The sequence below is a fragment of the Pituophis catenifer genome, unplaced genomic scaffold (genome assembly GCF_029215685.1).
Source record: "Pituophis catenifer annectens isolate HBS135680 unplaced genomic scaffold, rPitCat1.0.hap2 SCAF_1, whole genome shotgun sequence".
Classification (NCBI taxonomy): Eukaryota; Metazoa; Chordata; class Lepidosauria; order Squamata; family Colubridae; genus Pituophis; species Pituophis catenifer.
The window spans coordinates 282,305,326-282,318,518 of NW_027256881.1; the positions used below are offsets into that span (position 1 = coordinate 282,305,326).

The 13,193-nt window shown below is 41.0% G+C and overlaps 1 protein-coding gene across 3 annotated transcripts in view; it reads left to right on the forward strand.

Annotated features, from left to right (window-relative positions):
* CDAN1 (codanin 1) overlaps nucleotides 1-13,193 on the forward strand; it is a 34,468-nt gene that overhangs the window by 9,924 nt on the left and 11,351 nt on the right. For all 3 annotated transcript variants that reach the window (XM_070939853.1, XM_070939845.1, XM_070939861.1), the window contains exons 6-16: nucleotides 684-762; nucleotides 1,223-1,343; nucleotides 3,182-3,291; nucleotides 6,796-6,885; nucleotides 8,081-8,156; nucleotides 8,313-8,521; nucleotides 9,317-9,428; nucleotides 10,578-10,721; nucleotides 11,958-12,124; nucleotides 12,724-12,805; nucleotides 12,956-13,045. In XM_070939853.1, coding sequence (XP_070795954.1) covers nucleotides 684-762; nucleotides 1,223-1,343; nucleotides 3,182-3,291; nucleotides 6,796-6,885; nucleotides 8,081-8,156; nucleotides 8,313-8,521; nucleotides 9,317-9,428; nucleotides 10,578-10,721; nucleotides 11,958-12,124; nucleotides 12,724-12,805; nucleotides 12,956-13,045 — 1,280 coding nt within the window. The remainder of the gene's footprint in view (nucleotides 1-683; nucleotides 763-1,222; nucleotides 1,344-3,181; nucleotides 3,292-6,795; nucleotides 6,886-8,080; nucleotides 8,157-8,312; nucleotides 8,522-9,316; nucleotides 9,429-10,577; nucleotides 10,722-11,957; nucleotides 12,125-12,723; nucleotides 12,806-12,955; nucleotides 13,046-13,193) is intronic.

Sequence of the window (13,193 nt, forward strand, 5' to 3'; positions counted from 1 at the left end):
AAAGTTTCATTTAAATGGACTGAACAATTTATTTTTAGCTTAAACAGCAATAGCACTTAGACTTATATACCGCTTCACAGTCCTCTCTAAGTGGTTTACAGAATCAGCATATTGCCCCCAACAATCTGGGTCCTCATTTTACCGACCTCGGAAGGATGGAAGGCTGAGTCAAATTTGAGCCGGTGAGAATCAAACTGCTGGCAGTCAACAGAATTAGCCTGCAGTACTGCATTCTAACCACTGTGCCACCTCGGCTCTTTTACTGATTATGAAGCTGCAGAATAGCTTTTCACTGTAACTAAAAAAACTCAGAAATTACTATTAAGGTCTTACTGGGCATGTTATGTTGCAAGGCAGCTTTCAACAATGGTTTAACATGCATCATTTGAAAATCATTAACCTTAGCTTTCCAATACTTATATAATCGGAAGCCATGTTTAACATCTAGATTTTTAGCTTATTTCCTCATTTGGGCAATAAGAGTATTTAAAATAAAAATTCTGAGCAGTTGATGCTATCTGCTGAGAAGAGTTTTATAACATTGTATAATTCCTTTGGTAGTTATTCTTTCCTAGGTGTTCAAGGTAAATGGCAGTCCTGGAAGTAGTGTCTTTGTTCTTGACCAGCCTGAATTCTGTGGAATGAGTTCCCTCAAGTGCTTTTTTTTCCTATTTTGTTTACAGATTTGATTGAGAGGCAGCACTTTCACAGTATACACAATTGTGTTTACTTTGCTGTGCAAGTTTTGGATTATCAATTTGAGTAAGTGCAATGATTTAGCTGCTTTCATAAGAAAGGAGATACTTTCACACCTGGTATTTATTTCAAACTGTTCATAGGCTGCATAGCTTTTCTATTATTTTAATTATTTATTTAACATAAATTTATCTCTTTATATCACACAACTCTGGGCAATGTACAAGGGACCCAACAGCAATCTTGGCATATAAAGAGCCCACATCAATAAAAAAATCCAGAAGAGAGAAAAGATGGCTATCATTATTTCTCCCTTGGCATCAAAGCCCCACTTAGAAAGGAAGATTTTCAGCAGCTTCCTAAATCTTACCTGAGCAGGATGTTGCTCTCAGCATTATTCCAGTCAATGGGTGACAGAACTCAGAATGCAGACTGTCAGTGGAGGATATAAAGAGTAGCAATGCAGTAGAATTCATCCTCTTTGGATTTAGTATGCAGTATCAAAGTGTTCTTTTCTTCTTGGCAGAATTGTTTCTCATTTAGAGAAAGGGACGCTGAAGCTCCTGGCTGAGAATGACCGAATTGCATCTTTTTCCCTTGGTTTGCATGAGAGGCTAACGGCAGCCTACGAAAACACAACAGCAAAGGTAATATGAAGCAAATATCGGAAGGGCTTTGCAAAACATCTTGGAAATTACTTCTTGGAGACAAAAATGATTGCTTCTTCAGTTGGTAGTGCCTGTGTTGTTTATTTTCTTGACATATTTTTGTGCATACAACTTTTTCAAGTGTGCACATGAACCTCCCTCTGCCTTATAAATGGCATTTACAATTAACTGAACAATAAAGGAATACTATTATTAGAATAATAGTATAGTAATGGTAATAGTATAGTATAGAATAAGAGCAGCACATGAAATAACAAAAGCACGTTTTGTAGATTAGGGTGCTTAAAATTAGTCATTTGATTGCACTGCTACAAGTTGACTTAAATTTATTTATTTATTTATTTATTTTATTTTATTGAATTTGTATACCGCCCTACTCCCGAAGGACTCAGGGCGGTGAACAGCCATAGAATAAAACATATAAATACAAAATTTAAAATAGATTAAAACGAATTAAATAATTTGGCTGAACAAATTTAAAACCCTAATAATTTAAAACCAGATTTAAAATTTCCATTTAAAAAGGGGAAAGACTTAGGTCAGGCCAGCTTGATGAAATAGGAAGGTCTTGAGCGCGCAATAGAAGGTACGCAGATCTGGGATCCTCCGTATCTCCGGGGGGAGCTCGTTCCAGATAGTAGGTGCCCCCACAGAGAAGGCTCTCCCCCTGGGGGCCGCCAGTCGACATTGTTTGGCCGACGGCACCTGGAGGAGCCCCTCTCTATGGGAGCGTACTGGTTGGTGGGAGGCTATTGGTGGTAGCAGGCGGTCCCGTAAATAACCAGGTCCTAAGCCATGGAGCGCTCTAAAGGTGATAACCAAAACCTTGAAGCGCACTCGGAAGACCACCGGGAGCCAGTGCAGCTCGCGCAGGAGAGGTGTTACATGGGAGCGCCACGTCGCTCCTGTCACCACCTGCGCTGCCGCACTCTGCACCAGTTGGAGCCTCCGAGTGCTCCTCAAGGGGAGCCCCATGTAGAGAGCGTTACAATAGTCCAGACGGGAGGTGACGAGGGCATGAGTGACCGTGCGTAAGGAGTCCTAATCTAGAAAGGGACGCAACTGGCGAATCAGGCGAACCTGATGAAAAATCCTCCCGGTCACGGCTGTCAAGTGCTCTTCTAAAGACAGCCGTGAGTCCAGGAGGACACCCAAGTTGCGAGCCCTTTCCGTGGGGGCCAATGATTTGCCCCCAATAGCGATCGCACCAGCTGACTATATCGGGACGTCGGAAACCACATCCACTCGGTCTTGGATGGGTTGAGCCTGTTTCTCCCCATCCAGATCCGTACGGCCTCCAGGCACCGGACATCACTTCAAGGGCATCGTTGGGGTGGTCTGGGGTGGAGATGTACAGCTGGGTGTCGTCAGCGTACTGATGGTACTCCACCCCGAAACCACGGATAATCTCGCCCAGCGGCTTTACATAAATGTTGAACAAAAGGGGCGAGAGGACTGATCCTTGTGGCACCCCACATATAAGGGGCCTTGGGGTCGACCTCTGCCCCCCCCGTCAACACAGACTGCGACCGGTCGGAGAGAAAGGAGGAGAACCACCGTAGTACGGTGCCTCCCACCCCCAACTCTTCCAACCAGTGCAGCATGGTACCATGGTCGATGGTATCAAAAGCCGCTGAGAGATCTAACAGGACCAGGACAGAGGAGCACCCCCATTATGTTTTAGCAATGAATCTAAGGCATAGTAAAGAGAACAGATTGCAATTCCAACTTTAAGGCTAGATTCTGCATACTTTGCTTAGAGAGACTTGTATATTGAAATGGAGAACTGCTTACTTATCATTATGTGCAATTAACAGGTCTCCCTCTGGTTGCCTTCATGTGTGCAGTCAGTTTCTTTTCAACCAGAAACTGACAATCGATCTAACTTTTCCAGTGATAAGGCATTTCACATATTCAAGAAACAAAGGTAAGAACTTTTGGTTTCCCTTCATCAAATGCTGCAATAATAATAAATTTAATTAAAAAATAATTAACAAGTTGTTTTGATTGCTAAATTTGAACATATGAACATATTGTTTCCAAGAGAATTACTTCCAAATCCATATTCTTAGTTCATTTGAATATTTTTGTGTTTTAGTAGACAAAACTGTTATTACAAAACAAGAGTAGGGCCCTGTACTACTCCCTTTCTCCTTCTTCCATATGCCTTGTAATTGTCTCTGTTGCCACAGCAGCTCCTGCGTTTCAACATTATACTATGAGGCCATCTTTGAAAAAGGTTGCAAAAGGTGCTTAGGCAGCAGTCCCCAACCTTTGTGGCTTGGTGGCCTGGCTGGGGGAGGGAAAGGGGAACTGAGCTGCGTGAGCGATGGGCTGGTGCGTGCGAGTATGCACACGCACAGCTTCACTCACGCAAGACAGAAGAGAAGACTTTGGGGGCCGGTTTCGCTCTCCTTCAGGCTTCTCCATGCCAAAATTTTAAATTTTGCAAAGAATGGAAAGCCTGAAGCAGCACGAGATCACTTCCCTGAAGCCTTTCGTCTGTTTGCAAAAGCTTTTGGTGTGGAGAAGAAAAGCCTTTGGGGGCGCAGTCTCGCGCTCCTTTAGACTCACCAAGGCTGCCCGATGGTCCAAAAGCAGATCAGGTGTCCTGCACAGGCAGCCTCAGTGAATCGGCGAAGCTGAGCAGGGCCCGCTCATCCCACTCAGCCTCTGCTCTCATTGCTCTGCTTTTGGAGCATCAGGAGCATGTACGAAAGAAGAGAAACTTTTGGGGTGCTGCTCATACGAGTGCAGCTGCATGAATATCCCGGCCCGCCTCTTGTGTGGCCCGGTTCCGAATAGGGTATGTCCCGATAGTTGGCCATGGGCTGGGATTTGGAGACCCCTGTGCTTTGGGATGATCGTGTTTACTGACCCAGCAAGTTGACTCTTCTAGGTCCAGCCAGACCCAGTATTGACAGGAACCCTAATTGAACCCTTCTAAACCTCTTGGTATACGCAAGCCAAATTGGTTTCCTCTTCTTTAAGGAAATTGTGAATGATTTCCACTTTAGTTTGGCATTAAAAAGAGAAAAACTGCATTCTTCCCAGAGATAAAACAAGACCCGAGAACTGACATTTAATAGTTATTCAACGCTTAATTTTCCCTTTTGTATAACAGATTATGAAATATGACATCTTTTATTACCAGCTACTAAGGTAATTGCTGCCTATGGCTCAGTAAATCCTACTCTTCTCCCATAGGCTGAATAAATATAAGATATATTTAACAAGAAAATCAAGTCTTGAAAAGGATGTATTCCACTCAGCCTAGAATCATAACAGGATAACAGCCAAGGATTCCCACTACAATACCAACCCCAAACAGATTGACAAGGAAGAGTATTTTTATTTGGTGTGCTGCTCCTAATATTTAAGTGAATTACCAGATCTATTAAAGCAATATCTTGGCTTTCTGCACAGCTTCTGCTTCCTAGGGTTTCAGTCTCACCAGGATGCAAAATTTATTTCATAGTTGCGTCCCTGCTGCTTTCGGATGTCATCTAGGAACAGACCCGCCAAACCCTTCAACCAGAGCACAAGCATTTGGCCTCTATCCTTATGCTTTCCCAAAAGGAACCTTCTGAAGATGTAGCCCCTTTGTTTTACCCCTCTGAGGTTGCTATCACTCATTTTAACCAAACGTAAACACCTCCCTCTCTGAGGGGCAGCCAATAGATGGATGCTAAATATTTCCAAGGCAGGATTTTTCCTCATTTGGTTCAGGGCTAGCAATCAATGAGAAAAGCACAATTGCAAAGCAAGGATTCAAATTTTAGAAAAAGGGAGTAGGGCAGGGGTGAAATCCAGCAGGTTCTGACAGGTTCTGGAGAACTGGTAGCGGAAATTTTGAGCAGTTTGGAGAACCGGCAAATACCACCTCTGGCTGGCCCCAGAGTAGAGTGGGAATGGAGATTTTGCAATATCCTTCCCGTAGGAGTGGGGAGGGAATGGGGATTTTGCAGTAACCTTCCCCTGCCACACCCATCAAGCCATGCCCACAGAACCGGTAGTAAAAAAATTTGGATTTCACCACTGGGATAGGGGATGTTCTGCTGCTAAAAAACTTGCTTCGTTCTGTTGGAATCCAACAGTCAACTAGCAGGGGCTGGTTTCAAAACCTGTCGCTACCGGTTTGCTCGTGGGTGCGCAACACTTCTGTGCATGCGCAGAAACGTCTGGGCAAGTGGGGGGAGCCTACCTCCGCTACCAGTTCGCCTGAACCAGGGCGAACCAGTAGCAATCCACTACTGTCACCTAGGTACATCCTCTTAATAAGACCTTACCAATGCAGGTTAGGCATAACAGTGAAGAATGCTTAAAGTAAGTATTTGAGGATAGCGAAACGCACCACCTAATGCTTGTATCTAGTTTCACAAACCCTAGATTTAAGAAAAAGATTTCATAGTAATTAAACTTGAAAGTTATGTGTCATTTATGACCAGATTTTTTTTTCCTCAATCATTTTTAAAAATAATACTGTAATTTGAGTAAGTGCTCTTCCATACATTTTACTGAATTGCAATAATTGATGCTAATTACAAAAGCAAATTCCCTCTGAAAGAAAAGAAGATAGTAATATTTCTATAAGAATGTAATTGTTTACTTTTTGATAGTCTTATGTTTTATAGAAAACATAGTTTTCTGTAAATATTCAATTCTTCTTCCTTTAATGAACTTTATTTTTTATTTATATATAGTCTACCCAGTTTTAACATCAAAACAATCCACTTCTTATTTAATTACCTCTATCAATTTATTATTATAAACTTAGACCAGAACAAATAAAAGCACTCAGTATATATACACTTAAGAATTCTAGTATAAAATAATAAATAACAACTAAAATCTGTAATAAAATCCAGTATCAATTATACATGGTCTGACTATACGATAGTTGCAATTCCTAAACTGTGTTGTATGTTCAATGCTAAAAGGGAAACGACTAAACAGTGCAAAGGGTTAGCCACAATTGTTATATACATCGCTATGGTGGAGAAGACACGTACCTGATTATCCTGCATTATTTATTTACTTATTGTTCAATTTGTCTATGCCACAATCTCATATTTGTATTGTATTATTGGTATGCTAACCTTGTTGTTTTAGTTTATCAATTTTGTGTTTAAAAAAATCTGATGCCTTCAAGAGTTATTATTATTTTTATACTTTAAAACCAGTGATATCTACTTCTGAAGAAGTCTATATAACATTGTGCCATAAATACATTTGCTAGGTTGTTTAACTTTATGGAGATTCTTGTAGAATGCCTATTTAATTTATTTAAATTTTGCAACAAAAATATTATTGTAAGAATTGGTGAAATTCTATCATAATTATGGGGCTGATATGCAGATAGAATAATATAACAAATTATGATAATTGTATTTTCAGATATTGACACTAATATGTCTATCTTGTTCAATAGAGATATTTTCTATGAATTGCTGCGTGAATGGGAAGATAACTTTGAAAAAACAGGTTGGGATTTTGAGAAATGTCTAGGAGATAGGATCAGGTAAGAGCTTTTAATACAATAATTGAATCAGGTTAATTTACAAAAATAGTGACAAGGATCATTAGAAAAGAGTCTTTGTACCTCTTTGTAGCCCAGTAGGTGATAACTAATGATTATTTTGGAAAGCATTGGAGAATATCTGATCTAATAATATCTCAATACCAAGATTTGCAAGAAATCCCTAGGTATGTAACAAATTCATATGGTTTGAAATTGTAAGGTCAGAACTTGTAAGGACAAAATCACCCATATTTTTGATAATGACACCAAATGAAATGTAGTTGTGTATTAAGAATTTGTTAAAGAAGAGATTAAAAAATGCCTCCAAAGAAATCCTGGAACCCAAAGAGAACCAACAGAGGTCCGGGAACTGATTTTCAGAAACAACGTAGTAAATACTCTCTAATTAAAAGAGATTGCACTGGCACATGGACACTACTGTAATTTAGTTATGGTTAATGCAGAGCAAAAAATTGGCTCTTTCTCTTTTCGTGACTTTATTGGATGGAGTGTAAATATGAAAATATATTTAGAAAAGTTGTAGGAGGCTTATCAATTCGCTCTTTCCCCCTCCCCCAAAACTACATTGCAGTGCTTCAGTTTTCCAAAAATAACACTCAGAAAGAGTGACTGATTTAAGGTCACCAAGTGTGGTTCTAGGATAGGGTGGATTTGGGGTGGGGGAACTATTGAAACCAATATTTCATAGTTTAAAATTACTCAAGTTATTTAGAGATTTGTTATTTTCTTAGTACCCATAGATATTCTAAAATAGTACCGTATTTTTCAGAGTATAAGATGCATTCCCCCCCCCCAAAGTGTCTTATACAGCAAATGTTGCCTAAGCCACCCACTGGCCCCCACCCTTTAGCCATTTTCGGCCTCTGCGCGTTGCAGTCATCCTGAAACAGCTGATTGGTGGTATTCCGAGAGGCTGATCCAACCGCCAATCAGCTGCTCGTGCTGAATCAGGCTGCGATAATGTGCTGAAGCTGACCAGGCTGTTTGCTATTTGCTGCAAGGACCCTAGCCAGATGAATACTGATAGATGTTGGTAGGCAGAGGCAGATTTTTTTTTTTGTTTTCCTCCGCAAAAACTAATGTGTGTCTTATACGCCAGAGCGTTTTATACTCCGAAAAATATGGTAACTCCTGATTTATTTATAATAACACTCACTTGTTTCTTGTTTTGCAGAGTTATGATGGCACATCTTTCAGCAGCTTGTAACTATAGTCACTTTGCTCGGCTCTTTCAGAAACAGCTTCTTCAGGTAGGTTTGTGGTTGCATTTTTTAAAATAAAGATGTTTTGCTTTGTAATAGCAAGATATTTATGATAATTAAACTTGTTGATAGTTGTGGGGTTCTTAGTGCTCTTTAGCAAAATATTGTTCTTCTGTCTGTTTTTTTTTTCCTTCTGTTTCAAAGATGTGTAAAGGATCAGTTGGTGGAGGCACAAGTTGGGGAGATACTCCAGACCAGGATGTCCTTAACATGTTGGGTTCAGATAATCTGAACCGACTGAAGAGGCTGCAAGAGAGATTTCTTGTTCCTCAGAGCATCAGAGGACCTTGTCCTCCTCCTTCTTTCCCAGGATGCCAACAGTTTTTCAGGGACTTCATCCTCAGTGCAGGGAGGTGAGCTGCTTTTGCCACTCACTTAAGCTGTGTATTACTAAGTAAAGGCATTTAATAGTTTTGCATTTGGTTCTGACACGTTTCTTAAGTGTGCAACACAGAGTACCTTGGAGGAATTCCCTAAAGGAAATTTGTGAGTTGTAGAAGTGAAAATAAGTTGTTTAAATACAGACAATTCTCTTCTTACAACAGTACATTTAGTGACCATTCAAAATTACAATGGCATTGGAAAAAAGTGACTTATGACCAGTAGTGGGTTTCACTTACCTTCGCTACAGGTTCGGAACTGTGAATGTGCATGCGCGCGCACTTCGCTTGCAGCGCTTCTGCGCATGTGCAGAACATGACGTTCAGGTGGGTGGGCGGAGCTTACCGCCACTGCCGCTACCGGTTTGCCTGAACCGGTAGAAACCCACCACTGCTTATGACCATTTTTCACACTTATGACTATTACAGCATTTCCATGGTCACCTGATTTATATTTGGATGCCTGACAACTGGTTTATATTTCTGATGGTTGCAGGGTCCCGGGTCATACAATCATCTTTTGACAAGCAAAGTCAATGGAGAAGCCAGATTCACTTAACAGCCGTGTTATTAATTTAACAACTGCAGTGATTCACTTAACAAATGTGGCAAGAAAAGTCATAAAATGGGGCCAAACACACTTACAAATGTCTCACTTAGCAACATAAATTCTGGGCTCAATTGTGGTTGTAAGTCAAGGACTACCTGTATATGCATACATTCAAATCTCATTCCAATTTTGATTTGTTTTTTGTTTTTTTTTGAAAGCTACCGATTTAATCAACACCTGGTAGACAGTTTGTGCCTGCAGATACTTGAGCTGGACAGCTTTGCCTTGGTGGAACATGAACCCAATGATGGAGAAGCAATGAGCGAACAGGTAGATCTCATTCACGCAGCTCTATTTAAATACCTTTGTTGAGTCAGTTCTTTGTTTGGCTGTTTGAATGGAGTGCCTGCAATTCTTGTTAAAATAAGTAGAATAGTGAGTATAATGATCACTGGAATGCCTCAGAATGCCTTATTTTAATAGAAATGGCTTTGATGTTTAGCCTTTTATTTTTTTGCAAATACAAGTGAATTTTTTTGAGTGGAAAAGGAAAACCAAATGTGGACTTTATTTCAGTAGACGTAAGGTGTGCATATTTCTGTTGTAAAAGGACAGTTTTACAAATTCCCAAAACATACCTGCTTTCAAGTTTCCGAAAGATGCCCTAATGAATTCATGAGCCATGATCCAAACTTCAAAGGAAATATAGTCATTTATTTGGAGCAACATTCCGGCAATACTGGGATGCAGTCAGGACGCAGATTTACGTTCCCCTATGACCCTGTCTCTCCCCTCTTCCCTGGCCATGTCATAAATCACATTCTCCAATTACCCACTTTGGCTGGCTGAGAAACCTAACACCCTCCTTCTGATTTCGGACAGAAAAAATGTATGGAATTCACTTCAGTTCTCCCTCCCTCCTGCTCATGGCAACTTGAAAGCTTTGCAAGTTGACACCTGCTTCATTTTGGGTATTGCTTTTTTGCCCATTCCCACTGGTAGTATTTATTCCTGAAAAAAATAATGTTATATTGTCAGGCTTGATTTGATGTTATCACTGCTTCTAATAGGTAGAAGACAGAATTGAAAGGATTGGTTTTCTTAAAGAAGACTGCAGTTGTCTTGTTTTCTTGATCGCCTCTGACAATGAATGCAAAGAACTATCATCTGAATCCAATATATGTTTTAAATTTAAATGATTGGATGTCACATACTTGCTTTGACTTATACAGCATGAAGGGTTCTCTTGATTTTGAAACAACAATTATTTTCAGTTGTTGCATCACATATTCAGTTATAGTGTTGTGGCAGAGCTGTACATGAGGAAGACCATTATTTGAATCTTGCTTTTGAAATTTTATTAGGTCATCCTTAATCAGACCACATTCTCTATGTCTCAATTGTTGTGTGGAACCCTTAAAATAACTATGGTATTTTTGGATGACAATTGTAAGAAGTTTCACAAGTTTTTCATTTCAGGATGAAAAGAAGCATTTTGCCAGCGTTCTTATGAGCCTTCGACTCCTGGCTAAGTTTGTGGGATTCCTTGTCTTTTTGCCATACCGCACATCAGAACCAGCAACTGGAGATCTCTTGGAGTCAGCAATCACATTAAGGAACCATGTATGTAATCAGCTGCATTTATCTTAGGAAGCATATTATAAGAGAGGGAGATTTTTTTTCAGTTCTCCTAGCCCAGGGATGTCAAACTCAAGGCCTGTGGGCCAGATTCGGCCTGCGGCAGGGGTGAAATCTAAATTTTCCCCTACCGGTTCTGTGGGCGTGGCTTGGTGTGTGGGGGGTGTCCTGTGACTAAGTGGGTGTGGCCAACTCAATGTCACTCACAGCCACGCCCACTCAGTCACAACACCCCCCCACCAAGCGACACCCACAGAACCCATTAGGAAAACATTTTAAATTTCTATTCTGCCGCCCGCTCACCACCTGCTCTCCCTTCGCTTTGGGTCGGGGCCCAGAGATGTGCCATTCATTGAAGCCCCGGAGCTGCCGCCTGCTCATCGCCTGCCTCAACTGGGTCCGGGAATGCACCATTTCCCGACTCCAGCCTTGCCAGTGGAGCCGCCACCCACTCGCCCTTCACCAGCCAGCCGCTTTGCTTTTTCCCTCTTTTTCCTCATGGGAGGCTTGCGTGGTGGCACCAGCAGAAGCGCTGCGGGGAAGTGGCCCAACAAGCAGAAGTGCTGCACCCAGAAAGAGAAAGTGCAGAGGCTAAGGCTGGTGGGCGGAGCCTCTAGCTCCCATCGCTACCGGTTCTCCGAACTACCGGCCATCATCGCTACCAGATCGGCTGATCTGGTCCGAACCGGGAGCATTTCACCCCTGGCCTGCGAGGTGCTTAGATCTGGCCCATGCGGCCGGCCTGGAAATAGCAAAGGACTGGCCTGGGGTGCCTCTGCTAGCAAAAATGGGATGCTCATGGACAGTTTTTGACCTGGACGGCCTCCTGCAAAATCTTGCAGCAAACACAATTCTCTCACTAACTTGCTTTCCAGCTCTGTTCTCTGGCATGCAGGGCAACCAAAGACCATGTGACTACCAGTAAAAAAAAAGTTCAGTCAGACCTTCTAACTTTGTAAGATCTTTTTTTCCCGAGAAGTTGGAAGATCTGATTGCATTTTTAAAAATACTGGTAGTCACATAGTCTTCTTTTGTTGCCCTACACACAGGCGAATGGAGCTGGAAAGCAGGTAAGATTGGGTAGCACTCCATCCCCCCAAAAATCTTCAAAATCCCATGACTTGTTGATACTTTGTGGTATAATAAAACTAAGTTGGAATAGTTGGCTTCTGATTTATGGATAATATTTTCCCAATGTGCTGTTTCTTTTCTCTCTCTCAGGCCCATCCTGTGCTGGATATTTTCAAGTTGTTGAGACAGTCCATTCAGAAACGATGTATGGTTCTGACTGTACCGTGGGTGGTTGAATTTCTTTCTCTCATGGATTATATTGCCCCATTTCTTAACTACTATGAGAAAATATTTGCTCTGCTGTTGCAGCTATACAGGTAAAAACATACAAAGCAACGCTTTGATGAGATTTGCTGCAAGGAAATAAATTTTTGAAACACAGATTGGGGGCGCCCTGGTAAAACTTTTGTTGTGACTGGCGATGGCAACTTCATTATTCACAAAGCAGCTTAAAGCTTTATTTTACAACAGTTTTCTCAGGCTTCAGACTATGGCTGCTGTAGTAAAAGGTAGTAGGAGAAAGTATCGAGGATGCTGTTAGACTCTGCACTAAGCTCAACTTGCAATAGTCGATGTAGCATAATATCTTCTGTTTGTAATAATTTCTCCAGATAGAAATGTTAGTCCTTTTGTGAATGTATAGAACCCTCCCTTAATGTACAATCTCTAGATAGCCAATTTTTTAAATCTAGTTGTGGATTTAATGCTGATGGACTTTATAGCCCTAATGTTTTAAGACATTATGACAGCTATGCTGGCTGGAGAATTCTGGGAGTTGAAATCCACAAGTCTTAAAGCTGCCAAGTTTGGGGACCCCTGTTTTAAGATGTAAGATGTAAAGAATAAAGACATAGTAGGAAGAGGTCAAATTAATACAATCAAGGTTTTTTTTTTTCTTCTTCTCATTCTTTTATAGGTATCTGCTACTTTCTGAAGATAAAAAGATGTGCTTCCTGAATAAGCTACTGATCCTCGCAGTTTTAGGATGGCTTTTTCAAGTATGCTACTGGTTTTTTTTTAGATTTTTTAGAAATGAGAGGCCTTTTCTAGCATTCTCTTGTATTTTTTAAACATGAAGTAGAAATACTAGTGTGAGCCTATGGACGTCTCCTCCCTGGAAGATTAACTGTTCAGGACTTGCCTTCCAGGTGCCGACTGTTCCAGAAAACTTGTTCTTTGCTGGTGAAGTGAGATCAGAAGAATTGTCTTTGGAGTCCGTGACCACAGTTCAGGATCTGGTAAATTTGTGTCTATAAGCACCTAGGTAGTGCGCGTATATGCAGTAGATACACACTGGCTAATTGGCTAATGCTACTGTCTACATCATTTCTCACATAGCAGTGATCTGCAGATGAAAAGCATTCTATGATTTTTTATATATCATTG